This window comes from Lissotriton helveticus, chromosome 2_1 (assembly GCF_964261635.1).
Source record: "Lissotriton helveticus chromosome 2_1, aLisHel1.1, whole genome shotgun sequence".
Taxonomy (NCBI): domain Eukaryota; kingdom Metazoa; phylum Chordata; class Amphibia; order Caudata; family Salamandridae; genus Lissotriton; species Lissotriton helveticus.
This window is the reverse complement of record NC_136059.1, coordinates 613795196-613814720: the sequence shown is the minus strand read 5'-3', so window position 1 is coordinate 613814720 and position 19525 is coordinate 613795196. Positions and strand designations below refer to the sequence as shown.

Sequence of the window (19525 nt, the reverse complement as noted above, 5' to 3'; positions counted from 1 at the left end):
ACTTCTAAGAGGGAGAAAACCTTCTACGAAAATTTGTCCAGGTTGGATGTCTAAATGGGTGAAAATGAATGTTATGGATGGCATTGATGGATTTGTGAGGGACAAAGTTACTGGAGCACAAGCAAAGCAAAAAGTTTATTTTGATGAAAGAAAAAGAGCAGTTTCTCATAACATTTGTGCTGGTGATGTTGTTCGTATTAAAAATCCAGTTCATGTCACCAAGGGAAGAAGCAAATTCTCCGAGCCTTTAGTTGTTGATAAGGTTTGCGGTAATGCTGTGCGTGTGAACAACAAGAATTGGTGGAACATTTGTAAAGTTGTTAGAGTCAATGGCGAGAACATTGATTCTAATAACTATTTGTCTAGTTCTTGTTCTGATACCATTAATAGAAATAATAGATGTGACGATGTAAGCTTTGTGCCAGGACTTCGCAGGAGTTTGAGGGTCTGTAAGGTTCCTGCCAGGTTCAGGTAGCTCTCTAGTTCCCTGTTTTCTGTTGCTTTTGCTTGAAATGTTTTGTTTCTTTCTTTTGCTACTTTTCTTTACTTACTCTTCCTTGTTTTCCTTTCTTCATATCTTTTCTATTATTTATTTTCTTTAGGTCTTCCTTTCATTTGTTTTGTAGGAAAGAGGATAATGTAGTATTCTGTATTGTGCCTCTCAGGCACTTGTAGGTAGAACTTTGTGTTATGGACATTCTGGGCTTTGTATTAGAATGTGGACTGTTTGGCAGTTGATAGCTGCTGCTGACTGATGTCGCTGTTATGCTCTTGGGCAGAATAAACTCAACATTAAATCTTCAGTCCTGTCTGTTTCCATGAGCACCTACTACACGGACTTAGATCTCAAACAGCTTTGTTATTTGCGTCCTCTGTGCCATTATAGAGTAGTTGAGAAATGCATAGTACATATTAGCTACTTTATTGAGAAGTTGAGTATACAACCAATCAGATTCCTTGGAAAACATTCTGTTATTGCCAGTACAGGACACCGCCCCCTAATACAACTCTCACAACAGACAGTGTACAGGGAGAGAAGATATGGAATTGCAGCGTATTCGTGTGTTAATAGTATTACCCGCCTAGGTGCCAGTCAACTGATTTACATATTGTGTCACACCGTTCTTAAGCACACCTGCCCGCAGCGCAGGGCCATAAATTGGGCGAGGGCTATTAACTCTTGGGGGCCGATTCACAGAACTAATCTGAGATAAAATCCTAAACGTACTACTTTTGGTATTCACAAAAGGCATTTAGTAGTAGTAAAGTTAGGAGTCCTAACTTTTTTATTACTAAATACATTCTGTGAATACCAAAAGTAGTAAGTTTAGGATTTTATCTCAGATTAGTTCTGTGAATTGGACCCTTTGACTTTTACTGGCTACGCTGAAAATACTACAGTCTGACGGAATTGTATGTTTAATTCTGTTGTGTTGGGTGGCTCTATCTATTAATGATAGCAAGAATATTTTTCAGCTTTCACAAATTTGTCCTCCTCACTGGCACCCCTAAAACTCCCAACCTTCTACTCCCCGCGTAGCCCCATGCCCCCCAATACCAGGCATTCTGTAACAACGCAGACCCATCTATAGACCCATACATGCACTTCAAATTAAGCACTGGGTCATGGAATGCCTTTACATCTCCCAATAAACACATTCTAGACTCTTCCCTCTTCTAGCCCCCCATTTTCCTTTTCAATTCAGCTAACAGACTCACATTTCCACTGCTCAAATTAACTCAAATTTCTCTATACTACTCCACTACGAATCCTTTTTAAGTCTTGCCTACGCAGCGTGCATGCGCTGCCTAGGAGACCTTTAGCCGTCGTTCAGCTCTTTTTCAAAGCACATACTCGTGCTTGTGGCGGCATACACCTTGCGGGAGTGCGCAGGGGCGCGCCACAAGCACGAGTATGTGCTTCGAAATAGAGCAGACTGCGTGCGCACGCACACACGCATGCACGCAGCCAATGCTTGTTTATAAGTGAGGACGTGTGACATCCTTTGTGCCGGATAGCGTGACAAATGCATGGACATGGGGCCCATTGTAAAATTAGCTGCCTTTATTAATTGGCATGCTTGGATTCATTTCGGCCAAACACTACAACTTCACCTACCACACTAACAAAAACTTGATTTCTTAACCCTTGGCGCCGATCCATCCTTTCTAACAACCCCTGGGGTTTAACCATCGCCCCATTAAGCCTCATGCACCCACCCGTCTTCTGGGTCTTATGGTCTCTCTTGGGCACTGTGGCATTTCCAGGTGTAAACAAACTCTGCCCCTGAAAGCCAGACATTTGCTCACGTGTACTCACGACGTTGGAATAGGAAAGTTGGTCAAGAAATGTAGTTTTCCACACATGGATGAGTGCTCCACGCTACGGTAGTGGTTTGTTGAAATCTAACTTTCTTGCTGAACCTAAGACCGTGCAGCTGTCGATTAGTGGGGTCTAAAGATGCTCATCTCTGTGCACATGACATGACAGTGGTGTGTGACGGTGTCCTGGCTAGGCTCCTGTGTAGGAATCCCGTTAGGGTATTTTCTGCGTTTAAACCTACACTTAGCATCATTGGCACCAAAATGTGAATTTGTGGAACGTATGGGTATCAACTTACAGGTTTTTGTTTTATAGCATAAGCTCTACCCAAAGGTATTGGGGCGCTTTACATGAGAACCAGTTATATTACGCATCGACACAGTAATTCTTTTGGGCATTGGGACGAATACGTGATTTGCCTAGAATGTGAAGGTGTTGAGTAGACGCCGAGACTCGCACCTAATTCTTGCTGAGGTCTCTTTCTGCACACCTGCCTTCAGTCCCTTCGTTTCTCTTTCTGGATAAATATACGCATGTGCTATTTTATTCTTACAAAAAGAAGGCCAACATTGCCTTTTCACGTTGAACCCGATTTTCATTGTAGAGCTATTGGATTTTTTTTACGAAAATGCTTTCAGTTTACATTTATTTTTCTTGTCTAAATGTTAACGCGCGCTTCTTAAATTATGTTTTTTTGTTTCTATAACATGTCATTGCATGTGCTATGTCTATCTAGGGCTTTCCTTCTTCTGGCCCTTCCTATGCCTATTTGAGCCTCTCAGTCAAAAAATCAAAAGGAGGTCTCCTTATAGTTCCAGTTTAGGGACAAGGAGAGTTAACAAGGCAAAAGAAAGGAGTCCCTGTGTTCCACAAATTTGGGAGTATTTGTAACAGTACCACTCTTTTAGAAGCACACAGGACCTACACATGTATCATGAATAGTTTACTGAATAATGCAAATACACCATTATTTAAGGTTAAACCTGTTTGTACAGTTTATTAAAAATATCGTATTTTCTTTAGCACTTAGTGCTCACAATGTTTAGAAAATGATACACGAAGAACACAATTGATAAAAAAAACAACAAAAATAATTGCACTACAATTACTAACAATAATTGTCAATATACACCAGTTAAAAAACAGCAATTATTATTGCACATAAGTCGGTTAAAAAACAGCAGTAGTTGTTGCACACAAGTCACATAAGTCAGTTAAAAAACAGCAATCGTTGTTGCACACAAGTCGACGCAGCGTTTCGGTTTTATTTTTACACCTTCATCAGGACAGTATTCTAATCAAAAAAGAAACATACAGTTAGGAATCGCACTGATTACACTTTGTTTTTTATACATTGTTGTTGAGTCATGTTCATTATACAATAGGAACGTTGGTTCTTACTGGTGCTCTTACAAAAGGAACGTGTGGTACTAAAAGAGGATACTCTTTTTGTGGGGATAAGATCACTAGAGGTACGGGTTCAATGCATGCAGTACACACAGAGTGTTAAAGTGTAGCTGTACCTTGTGATTGTCAAGAAAGGGAATAGCCAGGAGTCCTCTTTAATCAATTCGAGGTAATCAATTTTCTCGGGCCATTCGAATTATACACTGGCATCAATGCAGAGTGTAAGGAAATCTATGAAATAATGAATAATGGTCTTATTTATTCTGGAGCACAGCGTGAGATAATAGTACTCGGCTCGTCAGGATTGTTCTAGTTACCTTTATGTTTATAATACACAATCCTTACATCTGAGGGTCGAGGGAGCCACCGTTTTATTTTCTTAGAAGTCTCTTGGAGAGATGATTGTTCTAATTGTCATCAGACAAAGGAAGAGCGGACAAGAAAAGACCGTGAGGACTTATACTTCACTTGATAAATTATCACCCTTCCCCTTATCTCACAGATAGATTAAATTCTGTGGGACTTACCATTTTGGAGTGGAAAAACATCTGAATGGATGCTCTTAACAACAGCTTTATCGATTGCCGTGTCCGTCACTGAACAGTCGTCCGTTTAGAAATACTTTTACATCCGTGTTTCATCCGGATCTATAATTTAATACAGTATTCATTTACTTAATTTATCGTTTTTTTAAAACCAGTGTCTCGCTTAGGATCTATAGCGTTTGCAGGGTTAATGCAGATATTAAATCGGTTTATAAATTGTATAATTTTACACCATTTTATGCTTGCCTGGCAATGCGGTCTGATTTGCATAATTATCGTCTTAGCTCTTGCCTAGTGGGCGGCACTCTATTATGGAGTTTTTTTTTAAAAATGTGATTTCGCGCTTAAGTTTGAGGCGATTCATGTAACCCTTTTCAACATCAAAAGGTGACATTTTCGCTCACGTTAGGTTCCCAGTTACATATTTGGGAGTCTTACCCAATGCGGCTAACACTGGGAATGCGGTACGTTATATGACCTCCCGTCTTTGCCGTTCCCAGTTCGAGGCAATAAGTTACAGTGCCTCAAGGGTTTGTATTAAACGTTTTGAATGCGGCAGGTTATATAGCTCTCTTCCGAAATTAAAATATTTTAGCACGTGTGTCATTCTCAGCCATGCATTAGGGGGCTTTAAGATAAAGGACTAGCGCTTAGGAAGCGACAACTTATTATCAAATGTAAAACTCATTAGCTAATGGAAGTCTAGGTGGTCGGGCCTCTATTAATACTAAAGCGAGTCCCGCTGCTGGCCAAGATTACGAGTATCCCTTCGTTAGTATCCATATTCTTACCTTTTGTATACAGGTCGGCCTCCCTGCTCCTCTCGACACCCTCGTTTTCCGGTATTCCCTTACACCCGGGGACTTCCTGTTTATAAGACCGCAAGTGTATCCGGTCAATGACCTATTTCCCGCTAAATTTTGATTGGATATCCTGTCTGAGGCGGGAGCCTAAACTACATTTGTAGTTTTTTGTTCCTTACGCGCTGTATATGCGCTGTGAGGTTTAGAATACAGAACTACTCAGGTAGTTTTTATTACTTCCGCTCTACATTTAAATTATAGATCCGGATGAAACACGGATGTAAAAGTATTTCTAAACGGACGACTGTTCAGTGACGGACACGGCAATCGATAAAGCTGTTGTTAAGAGCATCCATTCAGATGTTTTTCCACTCCAAAATGGTAAGTCCCACAGAATTTAATCTATCTGTGAGATAAGGGGAAGGGTGATAATTTATCAAGTGAAGTATAAGTCCTCACGGTCTTTTCTTGTCCGCTCTTCCTTTGTCTGATGACAATTAGAACAATCATCTCTCCAAGAGACTTCTAAGAAAATAAAACGGTGGCTCCCTCGACCCTCAGATGTAAGGATTGTGTATTATAAACATAAAGGTAACTAGAACAATCCTGACGAGCCGAGTACGATTATCTCACGCTGTGCTCCAGAATAAATAAGACCATTATTCATTATTTCATAGATTTCCTTACACTCTGCATTGATGCCAGTGTATAATTCGAATGGCCCGAGAAAATTGATTACCTCGAATTGATTAAAGAGGACTCCTGGCTATTCCCTTTCTTGACAATCACAAGGTACAGCTACACTTTAACACTCTGTGTGTACTGCATGCATTGAACCCGTACCTCTAGTGATCTTATCCCCACAAAAAGAGTATCCTCTTTTAGTACCACACGTTCCTTTTGTAAGAGCACCAGTAAGAACCAACGTTCCTATTGTATAATGAACATGACTCAACAACAATGTATAAAAAACAAAGTGTAATCAGTGCGATTCCTAACTGTATGTTTCTTTTTTGATTAGAATACTGTCCTGATGAAGGTGTAAAAATAAAACCGAAACGCTGCGTCGACTTGTGTGCAACAACGATTGCTGTTTTTTAACTGACTTATGTGACTTGTGTGCAACAACTACTGCTGTTTTTTAACCGACTTATGTGCAATAATAATTGCTGTTTTTTAACTGGTGTATATTGACAATTATTGTTAGTAATTGTAGTGCAATTATTATTATTTTTTTTTTTATCAATTGTGTTCTTCGTGTATCATTTTCTAAACATTGTGAGCACTAAGTGCTAAAGAAAATACGATATTTTTAATAAACTGTACAAACAGGTTTAACCTTAAATAATGGTGTATTTGCATTATTCAGTAAACTATTCATGATACATGTGTAGGTCCTGTGTGCTTCTAAAAGAGTGGTACTGTTACAAATACTCCCAAATTTGTGGAACACAGGGACTCCCTTCTTTTGCCTTATTTGAGCCTCTCATACACCAGACATTAAGCTTGGTTGACCAGGTGGGAGGTGTAAAGATGAGGGCATCTTTCTGAGGTGCGTTCATCATTTGGGCCTTTTGGGGCCAGTGGGACTTTGAGCCATAGCCTCTGTCAATTTCTCTCTTCCGTCCCTACCTGAATCCCCACACCCACTCACTTAATCTTTGGTGAACACCATACATATTTCCTTTGAAAGTTAACCCTATCTCCTGTGTGGCCCTCCTCCACCGCCTCCTGGGCAGACTCTGCTGGTTTAACAGTGACTCCAATGACCCACTCCTCTATTGCTCCCAGGGTACAGGCTTGTCAGAAGTTAGTGGGAGGCTGGGGGGCAAGAACATAATCCTGAGCATTGCCAATAGGTCTCGCCTTTGGGACCTTATAAGTGTTCAGCCATGCAACAGTTAATGTTGTTGCAGTAAGGATATTGTGCAGCATAACTAAATACTTATAAGGGCCCAAAGGTGAGACCTATTGACTATGCCAATGCTTGTTGTTTTTGGAGTAGCTTGCTACTCGCCGAAAAGCACTTTGACGCCTCATATGGGGTAGTAAGCGCTATATACATATAATTACAATACAACATAATATTCAGCCCATACTTACATAGATGGCATGGTCTTCACCCCTACATCATCATCCAAAGTGACATGATGTCACTCCCATCACTCATAACACCACTTAAAATGTACACCAATTAACACCAGCTGTGACCCAAGCACATACAGTGGAACTCTCTGTCCTCATCACTTCACTCTGGGGCAGTTGTATACCTGTCAACTAGAAGAACAATCTCAGGTTCAGGTGTGAGAAGGGGGCGGGCATTGAAGGGGCGGGGCCTCGTGCTGAGAAGTACTGACGAGGAACTTTATAACCCCACCCTAAACTCAGACCCCCTTCTTCTAAAAAAAATAATCAAAAAAGCTTGCTGAGGCTGGTGCCGATGTCCTGGGCTGTTTTCACACCCTTAATGGATGTCGACAGTTCAAAGGCCTCGGATAATGAGCTGGAAAACCACTATTTACAGTGGTCAGCAGCCTGTGTTTCCTGTCACCGTGCGATATCGACTCCTCACTGGGAGACCTTGTGATGGGAGCCGACATCATGTGGCACAGTATGAGTTGGCAGGTATTCAGCTGGTGAGCTACCGGTAGTGCTCTAGCAACCTGTAAGTAGGGCTCCTGTGTGCAGCCTAACCTACTGATGTAGAAGATTTTGCTTGGATGAATTAATATATGCATACTAAAATGAAAAGGCGTGAATTTGAGATGAAAATGTGTGTTTTTCCATAACTCATAAGCTGATGTTAGGAGAAAAACTGTTCAAATTGCAGAATGTATGTAAAGCTATAATTTGAGTGATAAATCACGTGGTGCCAGAGCGACTTACTGCTCTTATTATTACCGTGGGGTCAGAGGCATTGCATTGATGGCTGTCAATTATTACCCAGGTAGAGGAATTTCACATTGATACTGCTTTTTACTCTACTACTGGTAACCCAGCCTGATGCACTGATGTGATCACAGCTTACAAACGTAGATGGGGTTGTCACTATTACATCACTGATATTAGTAGTTGAGATGATTTTCCCTGAACGTAAGCAGCTCTTTTCCCCCTCTGGACTTACTATTTATCAAAGAAAACTGTCTCTCCTCCTCATCTATGCATCCTTCAAACAATTCCTCTCAGATGGCGACCTTCTACTTGTGAAGAGGTCAAAGAAATCAGGAGGTAGGCTTGCTCTAATACACAAATCCTACCTGTAGCTTTAAAATGAATGTGTGTCCCTCCTTCTCCGCTTTCAAACTACTCTCAGCAAGCATAAAAATATCCCAATATAAAATCACGAGACTCTTCCCTGTACGCCTCCCACACAGCTACAGCCAAAAATTCACTTATCACCTGAGTGAACTTTTCATTTCTCTGGACTTATACTTTTAAAGCAGCTGTCTTGATGACCTCAATGTTCACTACTTCAACAAAGAACTCCTCAAGCAAAACTCCAAAGAATGCCCTGACATTTCATGACCTACTTCAACCTTTTTCACTCCAGATCCACAGCAACAACCTCATTCTGGCTGACTAAACACCCTGGAAGTTGACTCTCCCAATACAATTGACTGCTCAGATCACCAAGCTGTAGGCCTCAAATTCACAGCATTTCAACAGTTGTATGATGGAACCATGCATGCGTTTACCACACATTCCAGTTCCATGCAGGCTGAGCAACGATATTCTTTACCACGAATATGTCTTTACCATTCATGCCTTTAAAACAAATCAAGCCCCTTGGACTTTTACCGGCTAAGCTGCAAATACTACAGTCTGAAGGAATTGTGTGTTTAATTCTGTTGTGTTAATAATAAATAATCCACATTTTGTAAAGCGCACAATAGGCGCTGGGGGCCATCGGGAAGATTAAAGCAAGCTATTGCCCAGAGTCACATGGTGCTGGGCTAATCTGCCAGTGAGCCCCAGATTCCGGAGTCAGTCACCCAAGCTGCGGCGCCACACCTCATCCACTTGTGTTGGGTGGCTCAATCTATTAATGACAGCAAGAATATTTTTCAGCTTTCACAAATGTGCCCTCCTCACTGGCACCCCTAAAACTCCCAACCTTCTACTCCCCGCATAGCCCCATGCCCCCCCCATACCAAGAATTCTGTAACAACGCAGACCCGTCTACAGCCCCATATATTTAAGTGGGTGGCACTGAGGCGATCGCCTGGAAATTACAGATTTACACCCCAATAAATATCACGGACCCCTTACAGTGAGACATGTTGACCACGTTGATTGACAGGCCAAAAAAAGACATAACGATAAGAAAGGCAATGACGAGAGCCCCACCCCCATCTCACTGATCACCCTCCCCCAAATCCCCATCTCTGTACAGCAAACCAGCCTGTGTGGTGAATAAACAGGGTATTGTAAGGCCGAGTGGGTGGGTGCAGGGTAGAGATTAGAGCCCTCTGAAACACATATCCTGCAAATATTGCACAGAGCCTACAGCCCGGGTACGCTAAACTACGTGCACTGAAGAACAGCTTAGAAAATTATTTAAGCAAAAAAAGGAAAAGAGCAAAACTTTGTTGTTTGGTGTTGTTTGTTTACCTGTCAAATACACTCGCCAAATGTGCCTCAACGCGTGATGACAACCGGCGTCCCTGAGATAACACTCAATGCAGATCAGCAAGTGAAGCGCCACATCGTAGTTACACGATTAACCTCCAGCAAATGAATGCCCATATTTAGTTCACACGGATGCATACTTCATATATCACTGTCATCCGTTTCACAACCCCTTTGGCAAAATGCCCCCGCTCTTCGCAAAACTCTCACAGACATTGGAACGGTGCTCCTAGCTTTGAACTAATTCGTTCCCGCTGTTAATACTGTTTATTTTCACTTTCCTTAATGTGGGAGATGATGCCTCTATGATAAAAGTCCACGCCAAGGGCCGCTCTCTCCGTGGCCCGGATTCACACACACTTGCTTGAAAACATTCCTCGGCTCGCACGCGCGCCCGACCCAACCAGCGTAATACAAGATTAAACAAATCGCCGCATGCCCGAGCTGCCCTATATGCAGAGATCGCGCGTGCACCGGGCTCGTTAGCAGGTTGACGAAACGGCGCGTGCCTCGCAGCCGGGGAACGGACACGGTCCGCAGCACACGCGTAGCCTGCAGAGTTGCAACGGCACCGTCCTAAATCCTGCCTGCACATAACAGAAATGAAGAACAGGAAAGGAAAACCTTGTCAATGCTCTTAACCAGGTATCGTGAAGCATGCACTAACCCACAACTAATGCAAACATTACACATGAGAAAGTGTGCTAGAACACTGTTATTCTCTGCAGCATTTTCTTGCATAGCATCCATTTTCCTTCCATTTTACCTTTGCATTTTGATCTCTGCTATCGTTATGCCGGCAACAGGAATCGTGACCACACGGATAAGTACTTCACCCCTACAAATTTAACTGCATTAAATTCATTGGGGCATGAGCCCGTACTGACCTCGCCTCCTCACTTCTCAACATCTGGCCGTCGGAGAGGGAAAACGCTGCACACATCGCGAACAATAACAGGAAGAAGGGGATGTTTCTCTCCATTGAGAACTGAACGAGTCCCTTTCAGAACTAGCACATCTGTTAATCTGCTGTCAAAAATAGGATTGCACTACATAGCACTCTGCGGGGCACGTGACGACGGCACTTCCAACCAATGGGCGACGGATGCTGCAACCGCATCAGCGTGCGAGAGATCTGAAAAGACATCTCTTTGCTAGGTGAACGTTCGTTCACACAGCCAGCCCCCGCAGCCAGCGCTCTCGGCTTCCACTCGCGTCATTTACACTTTCACGTTTACCTTTTTCTGTGGTGATAATAACGTCTGCGCCGGCTGATGAATACTCGCCCTCGGAATTCTTTTGGACAATATCTCACGCGGAGAGGTGCGACAGCAACGCATCAGGCATCCTTCCTGAGCACAATGACTGGGGGCACTGTTGTTTCTTGAAGTCTAGAATGTTCTAACTACTTCCTCGCCATCTCTATTACAAAAGAGTCACCCTTCCCCCGTCCAGTTCTTTAATGGTGTGGTGGTGATCCACCTTTTGAGAGAATCGTTTTCTACTCCACCTTCAAAAGGTAATAAAGGCCCACTCCAGAAAGGAGAGGACAAAAACGCCACCCACCCCCTTACGTCCTGCACATCTAATCCAATAGGCGAACCTGTTATGTAATGCCCTTTCCCCAGTTATCATCACTACATTTCCCAAAAAACACATTCTAGACTCTTCCTCTTCCAGCCCACCCCATTATCCTTTTCAATCCAGCTAACAGACTCACATGTCCACTGCTCAAATTAACTCAAATTTCACTATACTACTCCAATACTAATCCTTTTTGTTTTTGGAGTAGCTTGCTCTTCGCCGAAAAGCACTTTGACGCCTCATATGAGGAAAGTAAGCTCTATATAAATATAATTACAATACAATATAATATTCAACCCAGACTTACATAGATGGCATGGTCCTCACCCCTACATCATCATCCAAAGTGACATGATGTCACTCCCATCACTCATAACACCACTTAAAATGTACGCCAATTTACACCAGCTGTGACCCAAGCACATACAGTGGAACTCTCTGTCCTCATCACCTCACACTGGAGCAGCTGCATACCTGTCAACTTGAAGAAAAATCTCATGTTCAGGTGTGAGGAGGGGGCGGGCATTGAAGTGTGCGGAGCCTCATGCCGAGTAGTACCCACAAGGCACTGTGACCTGGGACCAGGGTTCAATTCCCGCCTCGGCGGGTCTCGGGCTAAAAATTCCTCTGACCTGATATTCTTGCCTCAGTGTCTATTCTAATCATGCGTCTCACGTTGCAACTCTGGGCAATAGCTTACTTAATCTCCACAACGGCCCCCACAACGCTGGGATGCCTGGTTTCACCATAGGGGTGCCCAGGAGTGGACACTTCACAAGGAAAGCCAGGAAGGGTTCCTTAGCGGTATGAGTACAAGCGCCGGGAGAACCGGTCCGGTTAGCTGCGCGCTATACAAGTACAAAAACATTTACATTTACTGTGGGGCCAAAGGCATTGCAGCGATGGCTGTCATGTATTACCCAGGTAGAGGAATTCTACATTGATACTGCTTTTTACTCTACTACTGGTAACCCAGCCTGATGCACTGATGTGATTACAGTTTACAAACGTGGATGGGGTTGTCACTATTACATCAGTGATATTAGTCATTATTATATCAGTGACCATCTGGGCTTGCCCTGAGACAGTCGCTCCACCACGCTCCCTGAGACAGCGCTCCTCCTCGCAGCGCCTGGTATCATAGCCTGCTCTGTGCTCAATTGTGCTCATTTGCGCTGCATTATCGAGGCAGCTGACGCTTGATATTTTAATTAGCGCTGCATCGTTAGAATTAGTAGAAAGTATTATTTGCATACAGTGTTTGGCTGTTAAGTATCTGTCTGCATCGCCTGCATTTTGCTCTGTGTAACGCTATCAGTGGCCAGATCTCTGCTCGCTTCAGCTGTGCCCCGCTTTGGCTCCATATTTACATCCATTTTGTTGTTGTGACCTCTCCCGTAGCCCCACCCCGCTACCGCCTCCCAGCTGACCCTCCCTCGCCCCTCCCCTTCCACTATCCACTTATGACTACTGCATTTGCGCACAGCGTTCACGCGCAGCGGTCGCGTCCCAGTCGCGCCGAAGGTGCACCAAAGGTAAGCCCGTCTACGCCCGTCCGCGCCTGGACCGCGCCCAGCGCCAGACCCCCTGGCCCCCGACCCAACCACCCCACCCGCATTACATACGACCCCTCCACCCTCTTAGCCCTAAACCCAGGTCGACTCCCCAACTGCGCCCAAGCCGCCCCTGGACACACCCATGGACCATTTACATGCAACTCCTGCAAGTATGACGGCACCAAGACCAACTCCCCATCCACTAACACCAAACAGAGATGTGACACCAACCACCTAAAATGCATCCTGCTCAACACCCGCTCGGTCCACAGACACGCCATCGACCTTTGGAATCTACTAGACACCATTTCTCCGGACGTCGCCTTCCTAACAGAGACACGGATGAACGCCTCCTCAGCCCCTGACATCACCATCGCCATCCCGGAAGGCTACAAGATCATCCGAAAAGACCGCACCAACCAAACAGGAGGAGGCATCGCTATCGTCCATAAGAATTCCATCCGCATCTCAACCAGCTCAGACGTCAACCTCGCTAACGCCGAACACCTTCACTTCCAGATCCACACCGACCCCAAGACCACACTCAGAGGCACCCTCCTCTACAGGCCACCAGGACCCCGTGCACAATTCAGTGAAGACATCACTGACTTTATCACCCCACACGCCCTCCCCTCCGAGGACTACATTCTATTGGGAGACCTCAATTTTCACCTGGAGAAGAGCAACGACAACAACACCACCACCATTCTGGACAATCTCGCCAACCTCGGACTCAAACAACTTGTTAATACCCCCACTCACTACGCAGGTCACACACTCGACCCTATCTTCACCTCCAGCAAACATATCTCCTTCAGTCACACCACAGCTCTCCATTGGACGGACCATAGCTGCGTTCACTTTATCTACAAAAAGACCACAACCCACAACCACCCTCAACCCACTCTGCGAAGAAACTGGAACAAAATCACCATCGACCAAATCTCCTCATCGCTTCTTCAAAACCCCCCTGCCCACTCTTCAAACTCCAACCAAGCAGCCATTAACCTCACTCAATGGCTAACCAACAGCGCCAACAACCTAGCACCCCTGAAAAAACGTCAAATCAAACTAGGCAGCAAAAACGCCCCCTGGTTCAACGATGATCTTAAGAAATCCAAGAAACTCTGCCGCTCCCTTGAGAAGGCCTGGAAAAAAGACCCAAACACCAGCACCAGAGACGCCTTCAAAAACGCCACCCGCAGACACCACCAACTGATCCGGACTGCCAAGAAAGCCGCTTTCAAAGACCGACTTGACAACAACGCCCACAACAGCAAGGAATTATTCAACATCGTCAAAGAGTTTACCAACCCCACTGCCAACTCCAACGATATCACTCCCTCTCAAGCCCTTTGCGACTCCCTAGCCTCGTTCTTCCACGACAAAATCGCAGAAATCCACAACAGCTTTGACAACCAACCCGGAGACCAACCCACCCAACCTTCTGCAGTATCTTCACCCCCCTTGAACATCCTTAAGGACTGGAACCCAATCTCCACTGATGACACCATCCGCCTGATGAACTCCATCCACTCAGGATCCCCCACAGACCCATGCCCTCACCACATCTTCAACAAAGCAGATTCCATCATAGCACCACACCTCCGAGACGTCATCAACTGCTCCCTCAACTCCACCACATTCCCGGAAAGCTGGAAACACGCCGAACTCAGCGCCCTTCTGAAAAAACCCACAGCTGACCCCACCGAACTCAAAAACGACCGCCCCATCTCGCTCCTTCCATTCCCGGCCAAAGTCATCGAGAAAGCTGTCAACAACCAGCTCGCCGCCTTCCTCGAAACCAACAAATCCCTCGACTCCTCACAGTCCGGCTTCCGGGCCAAACACAGCACTGAGACCGCACTCATCGCAGCAACAGACGACATTCGAACTCTACTGGACAATGGTGACACAGTCGCCCTCATCCTCCTCGACCTCTCCGCAGCCTTCGACACAGTCTGTCATAGCACCCTGTTACAACGCCTCAGAAACATCGGAATCCAAGGAAAAGCACTGGAATGGATCACCTCGTTCCTTGCCGGAAGAACTCAGAGAGTCCGCCTCCCACCATTCAAGTCAGAGGCCACTGAAGTCATTTGCGGCGTACCACAAGGATCTTCACTCAGCCCCACCCTCTTCAACGTATACATGAGCCCCCTCGCGGCCATCGCACGCCAACACAACCTCAACATCATCTCCTACGCTGACGACACTCAACTGATCCTCTCACTCACCAAAGACCCTAACATCGCCAAAACCAACCTACATGAAGGAATGAAAGAAGTAGCCGAGTGGATGAAGCACAGCCGTCTGAAACTGAATTCAGACAAAACAGAAGTCCTTATCTTAGGTACCTCCCCCTCCGCCTGGGACGACTCTTGGTGGCCAGAGGCCCTTGGAAAAGCACCCATCCCGACGGACCACGCACGGAACCTGGGCGTCATCCTGGACTCCTCACTCTCGATGACTAGACAAGTCAACGCCGTTTCATCATCTTGCTTCAACATTCTTCGCATGCTCAAAAAAACATTTCGCTGGATCCCCACCAAAACTAGAAAAACGGTCACCCATGCACTGGTTACAAGCCGCCTGGACTACGGAAACACCCTATACGCCGGTACCACCGCAAAACTTCAGAAAAAACTCCAACGCATCCAGAACGCATCAGCCAGACTCATACTAGACATCCCGCATAAAGACCACATTTCTGGCCACCTGAAAAACCTTCACTGGCTCCCCGTCAATAAGAGGATAATATTCCGCCTCCTAACCCACGCACACAAAGCACTTTACGAACTTGGACCCGAATGCCTCAACACACCATTTTCCTTCTACACCCCCTCCCGCCAGCTACACTCCTCCAACCAAGCCCTTGCTGCTGTACCCCACATCAACAAAACCACCATGGGAGGAAGATTCTTCTCCTACCTGGCGGCTAAAACCTGGAACTCACTTCCCACTCACCTTCGCCTCACTCAGAACCACCTAGCATTCAGAAAGCAACTTAAAACCTGGATATTCGACAAGTAATCCCCCACCCTTCTTCAAGCGCCTTGAGACCCTCTGGGTATGTAGCGCGCTATATAAATTAATTGAATTGAATTGAATTGAAGTAGTCAGGATGATTTTCCCTGAACATAAGCAGTTCTTTTACCCGCTCTGGACTTACTATTTATCAAAGAAAACTGTCTCTACTCCTCATCTATGCACACTTTAAACAACTCCTCTCAGATGGCGACCTTCTACTTGTGAAGAGGTCAAAGAAATCAGGAGGCAGGCTTGCTCTAATACACAAATCTACCTGTAGCTGTAAAATGACTGTACGTCCCTCCTTCTCCACTTTCAAATTACTCCCATCGAGCATAAACATCTCCCATTACATCATAAAATCTCTAATCACGAGACTCTTCCCTGTACACCTCCCACACAGCTACAGCCAAAAATTCACTGATCACCTGAGTGAACTTTTCATTTCTCTGGACTTATACTTTTGAAACAGCTGCTGTCTTGATTACCTCAATGTTCACTGCATTGACAAAGAACTCCTCAAGCAAAACTCCAAAGAATGCCTTGACATTTCATGTCCTAATTCACCCTTTTTCACTCCAGATCCACAGCAACAACCTCATTCTGGCTCCACTAAACACCCTGGAAGTTTACCCTCCCAATACACCTGACTGCTCAGATCACCAACCTGTAAGCCTCAAATTCACAGCATTTAAACACTTGTATGATGGAACCACGCATGCGTTTACCACACATTCGAGTTCCATGCAGGCTGAACAACTATATTCTTTACCACGAATATGCCTTTACCACTCATGCCTTTACAATGAATCATGCGTTGTTAAGATATTTATGGGAAACACATATCCGTGGTTAAGACTTTACAGGTAAGTCTTAATCCCTACATCCTAGACCCGGGCCTGAGTTCCTAAACCACCCCACTCCCCCCTCCCCCAGCTCTAGTAACTTTTCCCCCACCTCCCCATATCCCTAAAAACTACCCCTAAGTCCAAAAAACTACCCTTCCCCCCTAACTCCTAAGAAGTATTACAATCTCTATCCCCTGAGTCCTAAAACGGCCCCAAGCCCTGAAAAGTACCCCAACCCCCCCCAGCTCTGAAAACTACCCTGAACCCCCTCAGCCCTTAAAACTATCCCAAACCCCACAGCCCTGAAAACTACCCGAACTCCCCCAGCCCTAAAAACGTCCTAGACCTGCCCCCAGCCCAGAAAACTACTCCCGACCCACCCCCAGCCCAGAAAACTATTGACCCACCCTCAGCCCACAAAACAACCCCAACACACACCCCAGCTCAACTTTAAATAACTCCGACCCACCCCCTAGCCCAACTTAAAACAACCCTCCACGGCCACCCTCAGCCCACAAAACAACCCCGACCCTCTTACAATAACCCTGAACCCCCATCCCCAATTAACTCACCGCGATCTCTTCCTGTTTCCGTCTGTCTGCAAGCCCTAACGCGCATGTGGGTGGTTAAGGCATATGCAAAAGTAAGGGTTGCGTAGTTCAGCCTTCGTTGTAAAGGCTGTTCGTTGTTCAGCCTTTGCGGTAAAGGTTGTTTCCCCATTTCTACTAGCCAGTACAAAAAATTTAAACGGATCACAATGTCAAAATGAACAACATTGATATTGAACACTTTCGACTCTGCTCTTAATGCCTTTCCAAATAACGTCTGCAATCCTAAACCATGACACATTGACAAATCTGTACATTGACCAAACCATAAGGTTAACCAACAGGCTGGCCCCAATCAAGCAAAAAGCTTTAAAAGAGAGCAAGGATTGGCAAAGCCAACAGGTCTGGCTGTAGTTTGATAATCTCATGCAAACAACATTTCTGACTGGCAGTGTATGTCTGGAGTACAGCATTAAAGGTAGACCTATTGACTTGCTCTCTGGAGGAGCAGGCAGTGTGGTCTTATGGAAAGCAGTGTGGCCTGGGTAACATTAATGAAGTCTTGGGGAGAAAGCAGCAGACAGTGTCCTTTGAGCAGTCAATGGTGTCCTGGAAGAGGGCAGTAGATGGTATTCTACGCAACTATGCACGGCACACTGTGTATCGTGGGGTGCAATGAATTTCCCATGGGTTAACCAGCGTAGTCTGTCCTGGAGCAGTGAATAGAGTCTTTGGAGAATGAGCAGTGCATGGTGTCATGGAATTGGGCAATGGGCAGTGGTCTTGGGCAGTATACTGCCAGTGTTTCCTGGAATGCAATGCTTTAGTGTATGGTAACTTCGAGATCGGCTAGCATGATATCCAAGGAGACAGTGGGCCATGTCTTGGAAGGGAACAGTAGACTGCATTTGAGGTTCTTGTGGTAGTGGAACGCTTGATGAGGCACAGTGTACCATTTCCCTATGCGAAGAGTGGTACTTCTGGAGGACGGAGGCCAGCGTAGCAGTGTTTTAGTAGTGTGTGCTATATGGGGGTAAGCAGATTGTGTTCTGGGGTACAGGGTACTATTTCCTGTGGGCAGTACACTACTATACAATATACCTTGCAGAGGGGTCATGTCCCTCCAGAAAGTGTATCATTAATTCCATGCCCCGCCAGTCAATGAAATATGAAGTTTTTGGCGTTTATGGAGGTCCACGATCATGCTCCCCAGCAAACAGCGCAAGGTGGAGCAGTGATAAAACCAAGGAACAGAGGCGGAAGATGGGGAGGTGACACTGATGACAGACTCTTCATGCACCAATTTAAGCAGTAAACCCTTCACTGCCAGCACCTGACCACCATACTGACCCATATACTGCTTTATTGTATATAACCACGTTATAAAGAAAGCTAGGCTCAATTAAGTCCTCTCAAATATATATATGTATATTTTAGCAAATGGTTTAAAATATGATCAATTGAAATGCAGGGGAAAAGTTATTTATTATTTTTGTAATAAAAGACTTCGCATAGGGGGGGAGGAGCTACGCTAGCAACCAAGATGGCCGCATAAGCTCCCGGCTCCGCCAACCTCCGCCGGTTGCTCATAAATCCTGACTACCATCCTGATTTCCCACCGGACTCCCGTGCAGCTGAAGTGCGCCTGACTCTAAAGGTGCGATCCCGGAATTTCTAGCTGCTCAAATGATGAAGATACGCCGTGCGCCATTCTCGGCCTAACCCGGAGTTGAAGCCGGGGCCTCGAGTTCTAACCCAGCCGGGTTGGAGTTGAACAACATCGGCTGCGGGACGTGGGTGGCTTCCGGTCTCCTGAAGTGGTGTCTTTCTTGTCCGTTTTGGATGGTGATCTGGTGGCAGCCTTATCCCGCAACTGCGGCGGCTTGACGTATCGACTGCTCTGGTTGGGGAGCCGCTGCCCGGAGGCCCCGCTGAGCTCCCGGGGTCGATGGGCTTGGTTCCTCGCTGGCGGCGACGGTGTTGAGATCGTGCTTTGGAAGTGCCCACAGTTGTCATCGGCATTGCCTTTGCCTGGTGCCCCGGAGTAGTCGACTTCCAGGGTTCAGAGACCTGCTCGGACGCTCAGTGAGGGGCGATGGAGCGGGCTGAATGTTCACCGTCGCTACATACCATAATGGCCGCCATTGGGGAGCTCCACATACGAGTCACCGCCATCGTCCAGAGGATGGTTGTAACTGCTGATAACATCTGCCGGAGACCGGACTCCGACCCTCTGTTGGTTGTGAACCGAG

At 45.7% G+C, this 19525-nt stretch overlaps 1 protein-coding gene across 1 annotated transcript in view; it reads right to left on the bottom strand.

Annotated features, from left to right (window-relative positions):
- Window positions 1–10738, bottom strand: part of LOC144819448 (V-type proton ATPase subunit S1-like protein) — a 183119-nt gene extending 172381 nt beyond the window's left edge. Inside the window, exon 1 of the mRNA XM_078677334.1 lies at window positions 10595–10738. Within this exon, the coding sequence (XP_078533460.1) occupies window positions 10595–10689 (95 nt within the window). The 5' untranslated portion in view covers window positions 10690–10738. The remainder of the gene's footprint in view (window positions 1–10594) is intronic.
- Between the last annotated feature and the right edge of the window lie 8787 nt (window positions 10739–19525).